Here is a 17,107-nt window from a genome sequence, read left to right as displayed (position 1 = left end):
ATGCCATAAAGATGACACGAGCAGCTGATTTGTTTGTTATGAGTTGCGCACGTAGCAGCATGATGGTCAAGTGGTTTGCATGTCTGCCTCACATTTTTGAGGTTTGGGTTTCAAGACTCATATGTTATCCCCGTACTTCAGCTTCCTTCCAAATTTCCAAAACCTGGTGTTGGGTTTATTGAAAACTGGTGTCATAGGTGTCAATGTGAGTTGGATTGACTGGCGACCAGTCCAGGGTCAGATGTGCATTCACGGTGTTAAGTGGCAAAAGAGGAAGTTGTTGGTGTGTGTGTGTGTGTGTGTGTGAGAGGAAGTTGGGAGCAGTACTTTGGTGGGTACACGTGAGTGGGCGTGGCTGTCTAAACAAGACAAACACCACAAAGCACACTGTGTCCCAATAGGGAGGGCGGGGGGGTTGGCCCACGTCTTAGTGTGGTGCGGCCCACTGGCGACCCCCCAAGATTATGTAGGTCAATCTCCTTCTAGAATTGATAGTCATACTGTATTTATTTAAGACATATACTTTACACTCCGATGTACGTACGCTCTTTGCCCAACATTATAGCATGTTTATCACAAAAAACTTGCATTTGAAAAGGGGTGTGAAGACTTTTCATATCTACCTTTTGTTAAATTTAGAGGACAGAATTATGGTTTCTTAAATTACCCCAACACACACACACACACACGATTCGACATTCTTTTTTTTTTTTTTAATGTGTGCACTAAGATTCCAAATTTGATCATATGAACTTGAGACGGTGAGCTTTTATTTCCTGACGCCTGACTTCTTGACGAGCACGCCAAACTTTTGAACTCTCTCCCTGGGATTGAATTCTGACTGCGTCCAAAGGCGTGCCTTTGCCAAGCGCCTGGACAGTTTTTCTCCAAGTACATTCTGTACGTTCCACACCCTCCTCACTGTGAATTAAAAAAAAACACACACACGCTCATTCACTAGGGGGAACAAAACAGTGTGTTTGCTCGCTGTCAACACAGCACGTCTGCTGATTGATACGAGATCCGTGACGTCACACTTGGTTCAACTAGAACATGTTTGTGAAAGAGTGCAGTTAGACTCAAAATAACAAACAGCTGACACAAAGAATGTACGGCTTTTAATTTCATGCATGAATGGATTGTTTGTGATGGCTTCTGTGTCACGCGCTCATATTATTGTCGGGAAGGGGGGGAAAAAAAAGTACAAATACTTAGTTACTGTACGTTGAATTCCTTCCCTGAGCATGCTTGTGATTGTACTCATCTCAAATCATCATTCCCTATTAAAAGGAATGGAAATGCCATTAATTCATTCATTCCAACCTCTCCCAAAATAAAAATGTTTTTTATCCGGGAGAATAGCACTTTAAAATACTGTATGTTACCGAAGCTTATAAATAATTAGAATGTAAAGAATTAAACAGATACAATCCTCCTTTTTCCTGACATTTTTACTTCCTACATTTTAAAACTTTTTCCCTTCTTACTCCACCGTTCTGTCTTCTCAGTCCAAGCACTATGCATGTTGCTAAGAGGTAAAGAATTTTGCGTGCACTTTTTGTTCATTTATTGTACACGATTGACAGTAAAGTTGAATCAGTACTTGTTTTTGTATCAACATCCTTTTTTTTTTTTTAAATAAGTACCGTAAAGAACAGAGTGTAGATACTTTTGCCACCTCATTTTATTAGATAAATAATATTCCCCCCCCCCCCAAAAAAGTCCTTGTTTTCTCCCCTAAAAAGGCATCTCAGTGTTTACTTTTGTTTACGATGGCGTGAATCCCAGGAGCTGTTCGATGGGCTTATACCGCCACTCATCCGCTTCCAGCTCCTCCACCAAGCTAGCCAGTTTCTCCATGCGAGAAACTTGTTGATCTGCCGGGAGATCAACAGTCAGCCAAAAAAACAATAACATATTTAGTGCTGTTTCAGTCACATACCGTGTTTGACCTGCTTCAGTGCCGACGCCACTTGGTAGCTGAATACAGACTCGCACAGAAACCTGTCAGAGCCGTCTGTAAAAGGGAATACAAGAGTTAGGGAAACTGCAGCACATGGGACAATCATAAACATTGATGTCAAAAACCAACATTTGTGTAATGAGCAGGTTCCGGATAAAGTAAACTCAAGCCCTCACACGTGGGCAAGGAGAGCCAGTTGCTGATTCTGCTGAACATTTGCAAAAAAACTGCTGTAGGCCACAACTCACATCCAGCCTCACAATCAAATATCCCAGACTCTAGCACCTTATGTCACTTACAAGGCCAACCCCCTTAAATCTTATATTCATAATTTTATATAAACTTCCTATTGAGCACTGAGCAGATTCAAACTGTTTCTCTACAAACCTTCCATCATTTCACCAGCTCCTTTAGGGTAGGTGTACAGGACCTTCCTGGGAGGAATGAGTTCCGAGGCGCTGAACCCCGAACCGGTCACCGAGCTGCCGCTTACGCCTCCGGCCGAGGAAGACGAAGAAGACGCAGCCATTGCCTGTGCAACATTTTTTGAAACACACACTTGTCACTTACATTGCATTGCAATCGAACGTTACTCAATGAAAACACGTTAGCTCGCTTAGCCTAGCTTAACAAAGCAGCCGATCGTGGCTATAGCAACGCTGTCACTTTGTTAAACATCGTAATTTGATCATGTTTCAAAGAAACTTACCCCCAATGTTTGTGATAACCAGAAAACTTTGACGTTAATGCCGCCCAGTTGATGCTGTCGTTTGTTTCGCTGAAAAGATACCTTAGCTGCACTTTACGACAGATTCGGCCGTTTACGGCAAATAACAATATGGCGGCGATGTTGACGTAGCAACGAGCACAAATTAAAATCCATTTAAGATTTCGTGACGCGTTTGTTTAGCTTTGCTCTGCTGCGATAGCTCTTATTAACAACATGGACGTTTTACGCCCTCCTCTTATTAATATAAATGGAAGAATATATCGAAGGAACGTTGTTCAAGAAGAACAGTATGAGGAGGGGGAGGAAGATTTCTCCTACACGGGAACACCTGGTAGGTGTAACATGCATTATGAACTCTGCGAACAAGTAATAATAATAAAAAATACCAGGTCAAAATTTGTGGTTCATAGAGTGATGATATAGACCACTATTTGTTATGCAGTGAGCGAGGAATTCGAGGCAGAGGAAACCTGTGACGCTCACTTGATTGAGCAGACTGAGAGAGGATTCCGATGTGCCATCGACGTGCCAACAGTCCTGTACAAGTGAGTCACACAAAAGTATAAAAAGCACACACAAAGCTCTGAGAATATTCATCTTTTTGATTTGTCCTCTTCCGACAGATACATCATCGGTAAAAAGGGAGAAACTCGTAAACAGCTTGAGTTGGATACAAAAACGTCGATTAACATCCCCAAACAAGGTGTAGAAGGACAGATAGGTATGAGTATTATCGGCGCCTCACTGGAAATTCTGTTTTGAGGGGACGGAGTACCAGAGTTACTTGTTATGCTCTTGAGAAGTCTAAAAGTAATTCTAATTGTAAAAGTAATTTATTTTCATATTTTCAGTTGTCACAGGGCCGCACAAAGCTGCAGTCTCCTCTGCCATCACGAGAATCGAAGTCCTCGTTGAAAACTTCCGGAAGAAGCAGCCTTTCACACACTTCCTGTCGTTCCCCCTCAATGACCCCAAAATCCATAAGGGATTCTTGAAGTTTAAAGATAATGTCTTGGAGCAATGTTCACAGGTACAATAAACACAGACTGCATGAGAAAGGTATTTATACTTTTGATTTATTCATTTATGAATGCATAGGATCACGGACTCGATGAAAGCATCTTTCAGAACCCGGCAAAGCTTCACCTGACCGTCGGCACACTCACGCTGTTGGACAACTCGGAAATTAGGAAAGCATGCGAGCACCTCCAGAACTGTCAAAACTTTATCAGGTATGTTTTTGATTTATATAGATCTTTAATGAATGAAAAAAAACAAAACAATTTTCTCATTTCTTTCTGTCAGAGACATCACAGGAGGGAAGCCTCTGCCTTTACAGGTGGCGGGCATCGAGTATATGAACGACGACCCCGCCGTGGTGGATGTCTTGTACGCTAAAGTCAACGTGACGGACGGCTCTGACAAGTAATGGAAGTAGCAACAAAAAAAATAATCAGCTTCTTTGTATTCAAATCTATTGTTTACTGCTACAGGTTGCAGGTGATTGCGGATCACCTGGTTGAGTATTTTGTCTCCGTGGGCCAAATGACACAAGAGTGGGACAGAGTCAAGCTGCACGCCACTGTGATCAACACCCTGTTCAGAAAAGACACCACTGGTACATCACACTGGCGATTTTCCACTAAAGTTCTCGGCAATGCTTTAAATGGTTGGAATCAGTCAATGTATAATCATACACTTTATTTCTATACATCTCTCAGTCTTTGTATTTTTTTTAAGGATTGCTTTGGTAACATTCTTAGGAAATCACAATGGCCGGTGCGCTATTTTTAGAACGGGCTGAGATTAGCCTTTATGCCAAATCAAACCAAAACAAAGCAAAAAATCTGAACAACCGACAACAAAACATTTCCCCCGCACTTTTGGGGGCCAATGTATGTATTATAGAGATACAATTAATAATAAATACATAGTATAATAGTTGTAATGAATACCAAAATCTTCAGCATGTTTTCAACTGTCGAGCTGCAATGTCGAAATTCCGCCAGAAACATTTGTGGCATTCGCAGCTCCGTTTACATGCGACCGCAGCATGTTTTTCCAAGTACTGACAAAGACTCGATTCATCTTGGCCTGGGATCAAGCCCTCACCACCCTCCAGAGTTCCCAAGAATTTCCCCAACATGTTTACCAGCGCATGGTCAATTATGGTCTGAATTCCAACCAATTGAACTAACCTTGATTTTGTGCCCGCTGCATCAGCATGGAAGCAAGTCGATTTAATGCCAAGATACCATGTTGTGTTTGGAGGTCTGGTTCCAAGCTCCTTGTTTCACATTCTGCCTTTTTTTTTTTTTTCCAGTGGAAGAGGCCAGCGGGTCAGGAAGACATGGCAAGAATGAACGAGAGGCATTTGATGCCAGAAATATATTAAAGGTTAGATGCTGTAATCCATTTTATTTAGAATTCAAGCATTCCTAAAGTTATACAGGTGCAATGATAAGAGAATAAAGTCATCATTTTATGAGATTAATGTTTGAGGAAATAACTAAGGACAAAAGCATCGTGTTCGAACAAATCTTTCAAAAAAATAGTCATGTTAAGAGAATAAATGGTACCGTTACAACAATAATTATTTTCTCTTTTACGGCGCAGCTGATTATCCTTCCCTTCTTGTTTCACTAATCAATCGCTTGCAATTCTATTTATTCTCTCTTTTGTGTGTTGTTCTCGAATGCAGACATTTGGAGCTTATCATTTCGGAGAGCTGGATCTGAACACGGTGTCACTGTCGCAGCGATATTCAGCCGATTGCACGGGCTACTACGCCTCTGCGGGAAGCATCGGCTTCTCCTGAGGTATCCTTTGACGGACTCTTCCAAGCCTCAATTTTGATTTGTTTGCCAATGTTGGGGGTCCCCCCCTTCTCATAACCATCGAGTGGGCTGCCATTGAATAGAAATGTGGAATTCATGCAAATAAAAATCATGCCAAAGTCAACATAACCTCCTTGGCAGAGGTAAGTGAAATCTAACTGTGATTTGTGAGCTTGATACAAACTATTTCCATCCCTGCCGTTGGCTTCACCTGACAGCCCACTTGGAATTGTTATGTGACCCACTTTGAGTCCCAACTTTAGCCTTCAGCTGTCAGCAACGAGTAGTCTTCATTAATAAATCTCAGCAGGGTAAGCCACACGTCTGCGTTGAGAACGAAACCCTCTCCTTCATAAAAAAAAGAAAATGTATTAAACAGTTAAATGTCAAAAAAGGAATTTAGGACCCATCAGGATTCAGTTTCACCGATTTCATTTGATTAATAAATAGTGCAATTACATCACAACAGGTCGACAAAGGCATCACAAATGGACACTCGTGTTTAATGTTTTCTTAGAAACTAGACTCATTGGATATCATTGGTGACCTCAATGTTTGTTTGTTCACCCAGAGCCATCTTTATTGACAAAGTAAATACACACCAGGAGTTTGTTTCTGGTTTTGTCAAATAAAGATTTCTCGTCTTTGACATCCTTTGTCCAGAAAAGTGCCATATACATTTGATGCATTATTAGTAGCGGTATAGTTGTATTAAAAAAAAAAAAAAAAAGTCACGCTCCTCAAACGGGACCCTGCAAGTATCGCACTGTGATCCAATTTAAAATAAGCTATCCCTTCATATTTTGGATTTTTTCCACTTTCTTGTTGAAAAATTTGCATTTCCAAATGAGCGGAAGGTACGCAAAGTTATGAGTTCATTAAAATACCAAATAATTTGAGAAAAAAATCTTAATTCAATTGAATATTTCCCTACATTTTTTCAAATAAATTTACTGTTCAATCACTGACATTTAATGAACACTTGTGATAATTCCAATTTTAATTAATTACACATTAAGTCACACACATACATATATATTATTTTAGTCCATCATAGCCATTAACTGTTTTAAGTTGTTGAATTGGTTTCCTGCCACCTCTAAGTGGAAAGTAAACGATCAATATGACCAAAAGTGACACACATTTGAACAAAAAGTAAATAAAATGAAAAAGACCACCTCTCTCTTAAGACTTTAAACATTTACAATCCTCAATAAATAAGATACAGTTAATCAGGAAACACTCCAACGTGCATGTGAACGCTCGCTTGAACTCTTTGACTTATTGCCGAGTGATAAGTGAACACATTTGCATATCACTTTGCAGAGATGGGACCAAGTCACACATGTGAGTGTCAAGTAAGTCCCAAGTCATTTTTTTTTTTTTTTTCTTGGGCAAGGCAAGTCACAGATTATGTCAAGTCCAAGTCAAGTCACCTTATTGTAATTTTACCCGCAGAATCTGCTCTTAGTAACAATAAACAAGATATAAGTAATTTTAAGTAACCGTCATTGTCCAATGTGTCTAACCGTTTAAAAAAGATGACAATAATTTGGATTTGCACTGTAATTACTGATATTCTGTAAAATACACACAAAAATTACCTCATACGATAATTTATTGACAGCTCAATTGAAACAAATTAACGTCTGCCAACAGTGTCTGACACATTTAAGTTGCAAATACTGGGCAGAATGGCTCTTCAAATGACAAAGTTTTAAGATGACAACGTTTTAAAATGTCATCTGGCTGTCTGAAATGTTTCTGTTTCATATCTTGCACTGTGCTCTCCGTCTTTTGCCGTCATTACGAGATGAAGTCCCATGTTTGTGCATGTCTGATATAAAGGGGCGTGATTCTCCAACAAATACGTTAGGTACGTAGAGAGGGTACGACTGATTTGATTGACAGGGTAGTGATCCAATCATAACGACACCATTGTCAGCCTGCGCGCCTACAGTGTTCTCGATATTATTATTTTTTTAATTTATTATTAATTTTATATTCAAACTGAAAACATAAACTAAATAACACTGAAGTCATTCAAGTCATCCTGTCTCAAGTCAAGTCCGGAGTCTTTAACTTGCAAGTCCAAGTTTTTTTATTTTTTTGTCAAGTCATCAAAACAGCGACTCGAGTCTAAGTCACAGTGACTGTCACTTTGTCTTGTGGTGCTGTGAGGTCTTTGTTGGGGGGTCTGTAGTGGTTGGTACGGTGTTCAAATTGTGAGGGGCACCAAGCTGGCAGATGAGGCAGCGGGAGGAACTGTGATGACTGTGAGGGTCCCTGGATCAAGGCTGCTTGCCCCTCTGCTGCAAAAGCAGAATGAAGTTCCATTAAATATCACTCATTTCCCATAAAAAACATACCATTCAAAATATTTCCAAATTCCTCCTCTTAACTTCCCAAGTAAATTACCCAGAAATTTTCCACTCTCTGAATTTGTTCTTTTTCTTTTACTCATCATCTCGTCACACACACACACAAAAAAAATAGATCAAAAGAGACTCACTCACGCTTTGTCCAAATAGGTGATACGCAGTGACTGAGAGTATGCGCTGTTGGCATTGAGGATGTTGCCATTGTCCAGAGCGTAGTTTTTCTTGGCCTGCTGCTCTTTCGCCAGGTTCCTGCACGCAGCTAGTTTGGCCTCCAGGACCTGCCAGACACGAGGCTTGTAATGGAGAGTACCAAAAAAAAAAAAACTGATTTGACGGGTTTATAGTAACCCAAAAGCAACTTACTCCGACTTTCCTCAGTAGGTCGCTGACGATGTTGAGAGCTGATATCCGTGCTGATGGAGTCAGTGGTGAGTGACTGGTGTAACTTGTGCCAAGTCCTGCAAAAAGAGCCGTGTCCCATTACTTTTGTCCAAAAGCTGCAAAATATGTGAGGCTGCACAGACCTGTGCCATCTGCGAGGAGAGCATTGTCCAGACCTTTACTGAGAGGCGTGGCAGGGGTGGAGAGTGACGGTGAGATCATCTTGACGTCGTCATGCGTGGGCGAGCCGGAGTCCGAAGTCCGGCTCACGTCTGCCTGACGTTCACGCACCGCAAGCTCCTGACGCAAGTCTGACCAAACACAAACCTTCGTTAATTACTCGAGGTAAAGATCTTCCGATTTTCTTGTCTTTATATTTTAGCGTAATCATAGGCGATCCCTCTTCCCCAGCTTTCACCTCTGGCTTCATCTTTGAGTCTCTGAACGGACTCGAGAAGCGACTCCTTCTCATCCAGCTCGCTCTCCAGAAAGGCGTTCCTCTCGATGGCCTGGTTCAGACGCTGCTCAAAGTTCTCCAGGGACACGATGGTCGCTCTGAGAAACGAAAAGAAAAAACACATGGTCAGAAGCAAAATACAACGCTGATGACCAGCAAAATGTTTCCAGACCTCTTGGCTCGTTCCAGGTCATCATTGGACTGTTCCAGTTCTCGCACGTATTTGTGGAGGTGCTCCTTGATACTGCGTGTTTGCACCAGGTCGTCCTCCAGAACGGATATCTGCTTGTAGCTCTGTGAGTACTGCTGCTCCAGCCTCTCCTAACATAGCATACAATACCTTTTGAGTACCCTCATACATTTTTCATAATGTTCCTTGTCCTCCTCAGTTGTGACCAACATTGATAAACAAAATAGTGGGTACGATAAAGCCCAGGCATTCACAACCAAGGCTTGTGATGAAGATATTCCAGATATCTGGCTCCGCCTTTACCTTGAGCGACTCCACGTCGTTCTTCAGCCTAAGGTTGTCTGACTGGAGGTCCTTCAGGCGATGCTCGGCCTGGCCCAGCTGAGTTTCCAGTTCAGCTTCTAGCTCCCTGCTGCCCTCCTGGAACTCCAGCAGCTCCTCGTGAGCCTCCTGGTAGCTGCCGGCCGACAATAGAGAGGACACACGCGGATCGACAAAAAGAAAGCTGTCACGCCAAAAAGAACATTCTGATGAATGAAGAAGGCACATCTGAAAATGTAATCTCCTGGTGCGATGCATCTGTCACATCAGCAAGAATCTCCTCAACTGGCAAGAAGCTGCAATTAAACTCCTCATTGAATAATTAAAAGCTTAAATAGGTAAAAACTAACATCATTACGCATGACATACTTTGCCTTGTACTTGACGTAGAGTGCTTTCCAAAAGTTGATTTCCTCATCCTTGGAGGAGAATTTAGGTATCTTGTCCGCTTCCATGGCAATCGCATCTACGCAGGAAGGGAGTCATTTTTTGTCTCCCAAAAAATCATCTCAACTGGTTAAAAGGGTCTAATGCACGATTAACATTTGAAATGACATTCGAACAGGGGTATGGAGACACCTTTGCATTTACTGTACATACAGCCCAGTAAGTAATTCGCTACATACAAGGTGTGTTATCCACCCAAATGACGTCAAATAAGGGGAAGCACACGCAGCAGATAGTGCCTGACACAGATTTAGCTCAGACGACGATTAATGTTTAGAAACATGTGATCGGCATATATAAAAAAAAAAACATAAGCAGATATTCATCTCAAGACATGAGATGAGACAACTGTGAAAAGACATGAGGATTACTGACATGAATCGACACGAAGGCAAAACGTCAAACATGGCTGAATCGTTCAAAACCAATCCACCGTGAATTGTTTTAAACAATTGCGCTTTTAGCTCGATGTAAAACAAGAAATAAATCGTCAGTTTACCTGCTGAACATCACCTCATGTAACGAGTTATTTGTCATCTAAATGAGATATTTATCGGAACATTTAGCTCGAAGCTTGTGAAAATTGTGGGGATGCTTCTTGCTCGTTGAGTTTATCGGTAGCTGGCGAGAATACAAATTGCAACATTGGCGCCCCCTGCTAGTCATCCTTTGCAAGTGCGCTACTCGGACAGGGAGCATGTTAGATATTAACCGATAATAATTGTTCAGGTTTATAAAACACCTTGTTTTCTTTGTCTTAATACAAAAATACAATTAAAGTCTATGTTTATAAGAGCTTTGATACATTGCAGCGTGTGAGTCAAATATATGATACGTGCTGTAACCTACAATGACGTCATTACACGGTAATGTTGGCTCGTGAGTGAACGATTCGTTCAAAAGAACGAGTCTTTTCAGTGAACGAGAGTGAACAAATCACTTTCTAAAGTGATTTGTTCTTTTTTCAGTTCATATGACTTCCAAACACATTTGGTAGAATAACACCATCAACTGCAATCCAACAAATACAAAATTAAAACATCAATGTTGGCATAACGTGTGTCGGCGGGCATAGCAGCAACGCTGTCTGTCATTCGTGAATCTTCGCGATCGAACCTGAAAATGGCGGTGTACCTAATGGAGCGTCCGAGTGACGTCACAGATCAAACAGCCAATCAGAACGTGGGGGTTAGGGCGGGTGTGGCACTTTTCACTTTCATTTAAGCTTTGACCATCATTTTTCCCTAATGAAGTGTCCCGTGATTAGATACGCGTGAAAATGGCGGTGAACCTAATGGAGTGTCCAAGTGACGTCACAGATCAAACAGCCAATCAGAAAGTGGGGGTGAGGGCGGTGTGGCACTTTTCACTTTCATTTAGGCTTTGACCATGATTTTTCCCTAATGAAGTGGCCTGTGATTAGGTACACCTGAAAATGGAGGTGTACCTAATGGAGTGTCCGAGTGACGTCACAAACCAAACAATCAGAAAAATCATTCACTTGTCTGTACCAGCGGAAAAGCGGTTCATGTAAATGACGCCAAGCTACCGCAAGATGGCAGTGCCCCCATTCACTTGTATGTAACCAAGTGTAAAATGAACATGTCCATTTTTCCCTTTCGACTAGACGTCCCCAATATACTCTACACTACCCAATAAAAAGGCGGCGTTTCGCTGGCAAAATGGCTGAATGGTTTTTAACTTGACCCGGTGATCGGGAGAGCGTGGTTTGAGCCCCACACGAAGCACACTTTGAGCTAAGGTTTGCATAGTGTAAAGCTGCGCTTCATGCTTTATGAAGCGGTTCATGTAATGACGCAAAGCTACCGCAAGATGGCAGTGCCCCAATTCACTTGTATGTAACCCAGCGTAAAATGAACATGTCAATGTCCACACGAAGAAGACTTTAAGCTAAAGTTTGCATAGTGTAAGACTCCAACTCGGTTCTCCCGCGCATAAGGCAAAAGCTTTATCCACTACACCAGGGGTGGCCAATACATGGATCGCGATCCAATTGGCAAAACAGCTCGAGTATCACGATGTACGAGCCATGGTCGGCGTTTGAACGCACCTTTGGCTGTATTTACACTATCCGTGACTTTCCAAAAGCTGTGGTGCGTTCAAAACCCCGACCATGGCTCGTACATCGCCATACATGAGCTGTTTTGACAATTGGTGGGAACTCGCGATTGAGCGTGCTTGTGTTTTTAATATCCTGCGATCGACCGGTCGATCGCGATCGACGTATTGGCCACCCTTGTAGTATTTCAGCCAGTTGGACCTATCCAGACACTCAAATGTCGGATTTATTTGGCGGTATTTAAACTACCCGTGACTTTCCAAAAGCTGGGGTGCGTTCAAAACGCCGACCAAAGCTCGTACATCGCCATACTCGAGCTGTTTTGACAATTGGAGGGAACTCCGCGAGCTAGCGTGTTTGTGTTGTTAGCACCGTTGTTTGCACACGCATCAAGTGCGAAAAAACCCCAAACATTTTAATATCCCGCAATCAACCAGTAGTGGCTTGGCGATCGACTGGTGTAATGACGCCAAGCTACCGCAAGATGGCAGTGCCCCCATTCACTTGTATGTAACCCAGCGTAAAATGAACATGTCCATTTTGCCTTTTCACAAGACATCCCCTATGTACTCTACACTACCCCAAAAAAAGCCGGCGTTTCGCTGGCAAATTGGTTGAATGGTTTTTAACTTGACCCGGTGATTGGGAGAGTACGGTTCGAGCCCCACACGAAGCAGACTTTGAGCTAAGGTTTGCATAGTGTAAGGCTGCGGTTCGTGCTTTATGAAGTGGTTCATGTAATGACGCCAAGCTACCGCAAGATGGCAGTGCCCCCATTCACTCGTATGTAACCCAGTGTAAAATGAACGTGTCCATTTTCCCTCCAGACGTCCTCTATGTACTCTACACTACCCATAAAAAAAGTTGACGTTTCGCTGGCAAAATGGCTGAATGGTTTCTAACTTGACCTGGTGATCGGGAGAGCATGGTTGGAGCCCCACACGAAGCGGACTTTGAGCTAAGCTTTGCATAGTGTTCATGCTTTACGAAGCGGTTCATGTAATGACGCCTTGCTACCGCAAGATGGCAGTGCCCCCATTCACTTGTATGTAATCCAGCGTAAAATGAACATGTCCATTTTTCCCTTTCGACCAGACGTCCTCTATGTATTCTACACTACCCCCCAACAAAGTCGGCGTTTCTGATCCGAACTCGTGTCTTATGCATGATGTGGGAGTGTCTTTTGTGCAAGTTGTTACAGACGCACTTTTGTGGGACTTGAATTGGGCTTTCCCGGCCACCGTACACTTCCGCTTCAGCAAGCAGCTAGCTCTTCAGGTTGTTGTCATTTGGGCTATCGCGTGAGTCATGTCAACTTTTTACAAGCTCTCCATTTGCTGTATATATGTACACGCATACATGTAAACAATGACATGAAAGGAGAATAATTGTTAGTCGTTCGGTCAGTGGAAGCTCGCTAGCTCTGGTGAAACAAGAGGTGGAGCGTTAGCTAGCACAACAAGTAGCACTCACTCGACTGTCAATGAATGGATACTCAAGGAAAGCGTTTGACTTGAACGTTGTTTTTCCAGGTCCAACTTGAAGACTGAGCAACAATCTTGCTGATGTACTATACATGTCTGTTTTTCTTTAATGCAACTTGTACAATGTGTACAGTATGTTTTATTTCAGCGAAATGTAAATGACAATTGCCAAAATGTACAAGATAAAAATGGTTACCCCTCTAAAGTCAAACAAAAAAAATAATTCATTATGAAGGCTGATGTCTAGATCTGGTGATGTCATGTGTGTTTCTTTATTGTGCTTCAAATTTGTTTCTCTGATATTTGTATATAATTGTAGAATCAATAAAAGAAATATGTACATGCTGACCTGTAGTCAATATTCCATGTTCTTCACTCGCTGACTCACAAATTTGAATATTATTTGAGTATTTCGTTTACCAGGTGTTCGGGAGATCATGGTTCAAGTCCCACACGAAGCAAACTTTAAGCTAAAGTTTGCATCATTACTCGGTTCTCCCGAACATAAGGCAAAAGCTTTATCCACCACACCACTGAATGTACTGTCAAACACCGGTAGATTAGCATTATCTAGTATGCAAGTTGACATTCTAAAGTACACTTTCAAAAAAAAAAGGCCGAGTTTCACTGGCAAAATGGCAGAGTGGTTTTTAACTTTACCCAGTGTTCGGGAGACCATGGTTCGAGCCCCGCACGAAGCAAACTTTGAAATAAAGTTTGAATAGTGTGAGACTCGAACTCGGTTCTCCCGAACATAAGGCAAAAGCTTTATCTACTACACCATTGAGTGTTCTGCAATGGAGTCGTAATTTAGTAAATTTATCTATTTCGTGAAACATGTACTATGAATACATGACAAAACTCAAAATTTATCAACGCCAAAATAGCTGAATGGTTTACGACTTGGTTTGGTGTCCAGCAGCCTCGGGTTCGAGACTTGCACTTGGCAGCTTTTTCAAATGAAATAGAGCGACACATAAGATTCGAACCCGCCTCTCCCAAACTCAAGGGAAAAGCTTTAACCATTCGGCCATTGGAACTCTTTCTGTGAGTTCTCAAGTCAATCGACTGCTCTAATTGTCTTTTTTCTGTCCACAGGCCTGCATCTGGAACAGATTGACTGCAAAGTAGCAAAAATGTTTTTATTAGCAAGGTCTCATCAAATTGACTAAAGCAAACATTTCTTTTTCTTTTTATCTGCAGGGTCCAAGATGGCCGACTTGCAGTCCTCGCATGGCTTCATGAGACACTTGCAGGTAGGTCTACTCTTGCTCAACCCAATTTGCTAAAAATGTAAAGGCAGAATGGTTGTAACGTTACCGTGTCTTTCAGAGCAGCAAGCTGTGGTTGGAGAGACGTCTGTCCGTCCAGCCGTCCGTCCGGCGCTGCTCTCCATTCCTCGCTGGTGAAACACGCACGCACACGTCCAAATGTTTGACACGTGTCAAACATTTCAACTTGTTCTTCCTCCTTTTGTCCACCAGGTGGTGCTAAAGGACCTAGTTTCTGCAGCATGTATCTACAAGGTTTTGAACCTGTGCCATTAATTAACTTGTCTGATGTTGACAGATGACAACTTACTACAAACTTGGCATTGTTTAAAAGCACTTACCTGCTTTTCTCTTTTTATGCCTTCCTCTTCCTGCAGATCACGTTCCAGTAAGGATGCAGTTGGAAAATCTGCCACCTGCTGGCCAAAGGAACTAGTCCAAAACCATGCAGAGGTTCCTCAAGGCTGCCTCCATTTCCACAGTTGACGCTCAAATAAATGCAGCTTGACGTTCTCTCGTTTGTGTTGTGTGCAGGCGTCCACCCTGGAGAGTCTTGTCAACATTTCAGCGACCGACCGGCTGCTTCCAGTCTACAGTTAAAAGTAAAAGCAGGAAACTTAAATGGAGTTGTTGTCAATGTTCCTTTTTCTTTCCAGGCAGAGATGACAAATCCTGGCCCAGAAAGTGAAAAGCCTGCCACAGTTTGTCTTCAGCCTCTGAGCTCGTTCACCTGGGTGGGTCTGTGCTGCCTGAAGAGCCTTTTGCTGGTAAGAGAAGCAAAGTAAATGACATTTTAGCTAACAGGTTTCAAAATTTGAATCTGTTTTTTCGTGTACAGTGTGGAGCACCATCAAGTACCTGCTCGCAGCAGAAGCTGAGGACCAGAGCAAAGCAGCACTTCAGTTTCCTTGTTACTGCTTCAGCTCTAAGGCAACCTGAAAAGTGAGGCACTTTAAATACTCCTCATTGCACAATTTTATCTTTATTCCAATAATTTGTTCCCCTATTTTCTGACAGGCAAGGACAGAAATGAGCACATGCAAACAAAGCAAACATCTGGGACTAAACCTAAGTGCCACACAGTACCACCACCACCACACACTTTTGGACAAGTTTTTCCATGACACTGACACAAACCAAGTCAGTTAAATATATGTTTCTGACTAACTTGGTTTGCATCAATGTCAAGAAAAAACACATCCAGACGAGTGTGATGATGATGTTGTGCAGTACCTGGCGCTTGGGTTTTGACAGAGATGACAGCTGCTTGCAAGTGCTCACCTTCTCCCTGGTGTGCCATGACAAGATGACATCCGCCCCTCAAGCACATAACACTACCAACTAACATAACTTATACACATTTTTTTTAGATTTATATATATATTTAAATTCAAGTCATATTATTAGAAGAACAAAGTGCCATTCATGTGTGCCAATCATGATCAAAAATATACTTTTGAAATTAAATGCAAGTGCATTTTTCAAAACTATACTTCTTCCATTGACATGTAACTTTAACCATTGTCGAGCAATTCTTTTGTTTCTTCTCACTCTGGCCCAAATAATCAACAGGACATTATTCATTTGGAAAATGACGAATTAAAATGTCCATTGATAACGTTTTGGACGCCAAATATTTGAAGTCATATATGACACGACTTTCTATATTTAAGATTAGGAGGCAAACGTTAAGGTCCACCTTACAAGTCGCCAGAGGCATAATGCCACATGGAAAATGGGGAGGTACCTACCTTTCGAAATATGCAGATAGACGACCAGCAGCCGACGTGGAGCCTCCAGTCTTCAAGTTGGACATGGAAAAACATTTTTAAAAAAAAAAGTTCAAGTCAAACGCTTTCGTTGATTATCCATTGATTGACAGCCGAGTGAGTGCTACTTGTGGGTGTGCTAGCTAACGCTCCACCTCTTGTTTCACGAGAGCTAGCGAGTTTCCACTGACCTAACGACTAACAAATATTCTCCTTTCATGTCATTGTTGACATGTATGCATTTACATACAGAACTTGGAAAAAGCTGACATTACTCACTCGAAAGCCCAAATGGTAACAACCCGAAGAGCTAGCTGCTCGCTGAAGTTTCTCTGTGTACGGAAGTGTACGGTCGCCGAGAAAGCTCAATCCAAGTCACACAAAAGCGCGTCTTTGGCAACTTGCACTAAAGACACTCCCACATCATGCAAAAATTGAAAAAACAGAATTGGTCACATATCACATGTCGCATGCTCACCAGGAGATGGCAACAGCGTGGCACCCGAAGTTTGTGTGTGTGACCAAAAAAAAAAAAGCCAACGCAGGCATCATGACAGGTCACCTGGTGGCGCTAGTGTGCAAAGTGACGTTCGCCATGCAGTAGAAAAAGTTTGCCTTGGATCGGTGGACGTGACGTCAGACCCTCAGGTTAATTGAAGTCGGGAACCGCGACAGTTAATATATTCCATACATAAATGCTCAAGCACTTACATTGGCAATGCACACCTGTCAATATATGGCTCAGAGTTGACCTTTATTATTCGTTTCTTAAAAGACATTTTTTAAACTCGAATAA

The 17,107-nt window shown here is 42.1% G+C and overlaps 3 protein-coding genes and 2 long non-coding RNA genes across 10 annotated transcripts; 2 read left to right on the top strand and 3 right to left on the bottom strand.

Moving 5' to 3' along the window:
* Positions 1–389: 389 nt before the first annotated feature.
* anapc16 (anaphase promoting complex subunit 16) lies at positions 390–2,902 on the bottom strand. Its single transcript, XM_085904634.1, has 4 exons — positions 2,673–2,902; positions 2,351–2,495; positions 1,943–2,017; positions 390–1,877 (listed from the first exon to the last, which is right to left on the bottom strand). Exons 2-4 carry the CDS (start codon positions 2,490–2,492, stop codon positions 1,768–1,770), a joined length of 327 nt encoding a protein of 108 aa, XP_085760760.1. The 5' UTR covers positions 2,493–2,495; positions 2,673–2,902; the 3' UTR covers positions 390–1,767.
* ascc1 (activating signal cointegrator 1 complex subunit 1) lies at positions 2,881–5,683 on the top strand. The gene is made up of 9 exons (XM_085904626.1): positions 2,881–3,024; positions 3,136–3,238; positions 3,317–3,414; positions 3,545–3,723; positions 3,792–3,925; positions 3,999–4,118; positions 4,187–4,311; positions 5,017–5,090; positions 5,395–5,683. The coding sequence occupies exons 1-9, from the start codon at positions 2,907–2,909 to the stop codon at positions 5,509–5,511; spliced, it is 1,068 nt and encodes a 355-aa protein (XP_085760752.1). The 5' UTR covers positions 2,881–2,906; the 3' UTR covers positions 5,512–5,683.
* A 562-nt stretch (positions 5,684–6,245) lies between these two features.
* ndel1a (nudE neurodevelopment protein 1-like 1a) lies at positions 6,246–10,384 on the bottom strand. 5 transcript variants are annotated; one of them, XM_085904630.1, is made up of 9 exons: positions 10,207–10,384; positions 9,630–9,726; positions 9,243–9,396; positions 8,922–9,070; positions 8,711–8,847; positions 8,436–8,603; positions 8,275–8,369; positions 8,047–8,189; positions 6,246–7,842 (listed from the first exon to the last, which is right to left on the bottom strand). In XM_085904630.1, the coding sequence occupies exons 2-9, from the start codon at positions 9,713–9,715 to the stop codon at positions 7,749–7,751; spliced, it is 1,026 nt and encodes a 341-aa protein (XP_085760756.1). In that variant the 5' UTR covers positions 9,716–9,726; positions 10,207–10,384; the 3' UTR covers positions 6,246–7,748. The 5 variants fall into 5 exon arrangements, with proteins under 5 accessions (XP_085760756.1, XP_085760758.1, XP_085760757.1 ...); XM_085904632.1 differs by lacking the exons at positions 9,630–9,726; positions 10,207–10,384 and having other exon boundaries at positions 6,246–7,839; positions 8,043–8,189; positions 9,243–9,614; XM_085904631.1 differs by lacking the exons at positions 9,630–9,726; positions 10,207–10,384 and having other exon boundaries at positions 8,043–8,189; positions 9,243–9,613.
* A 2,898-nt stretch (positions 10,385–13,282) lies between these two features.
* LOC147039751 (uncharacterized) lies at positions 13,283–16,712 on the bottom strand. Of its 2 annotated transcripts, XR_015063331.1 has the most exons (6): positions 16,591–16,712; positions 16,294–16,343; positions 15,401–15,477; positions 14,884–15,306; positions 14,592–14,673; positions 13,283–14,391 (listed from the first exon to the last, which is right to left on the bottom strand). It is a non-coding gene; the product is annotated as an uncharacterized LOC147039751 (long non-coding RNA). The 2 variants fall into 2 exon arrangements; XR_015063330.1 differs by lacking the exon at positions 13,283–14,391 and having other exon boundaries at positions 14,416–14,673.
* On the top strand, positions 14,603–15,953 carry LOC147039752 (uncharacterized). Its single transcript, XR_015063332.1, has 3 exons — positions 14,603–15,309; positions 15,381–15,484; positions 15,560–15,953. It is a non-coding gene; the product is annotated as an uncharacterized LOC147039752 (long non-coding RNA).
* Positions 16,713–17,107: the final 395 nt, after the last annotated feature.

The sequence above is a fragment of the Syngnathus leptorhynchus genome, chromosome 22 (assembly GCF_054491065.1).
Source record: "Syngnathus leptorhynchus isolate UIUO chromosome 22, UIUO_Slep, whole genome shotgun sequence".
Lineage (NCBI taxonomy): Eukaryota > Metazoa > Chordata > Actinopteri > Syngnathiformes > Syngnathidae > Syngnathus > Syngnathus leptorhynchus.
Note: the sequence above shows the minus strand (reverse complement) of the source record. Positions and strands in the feature narration are given on the sequence as shown.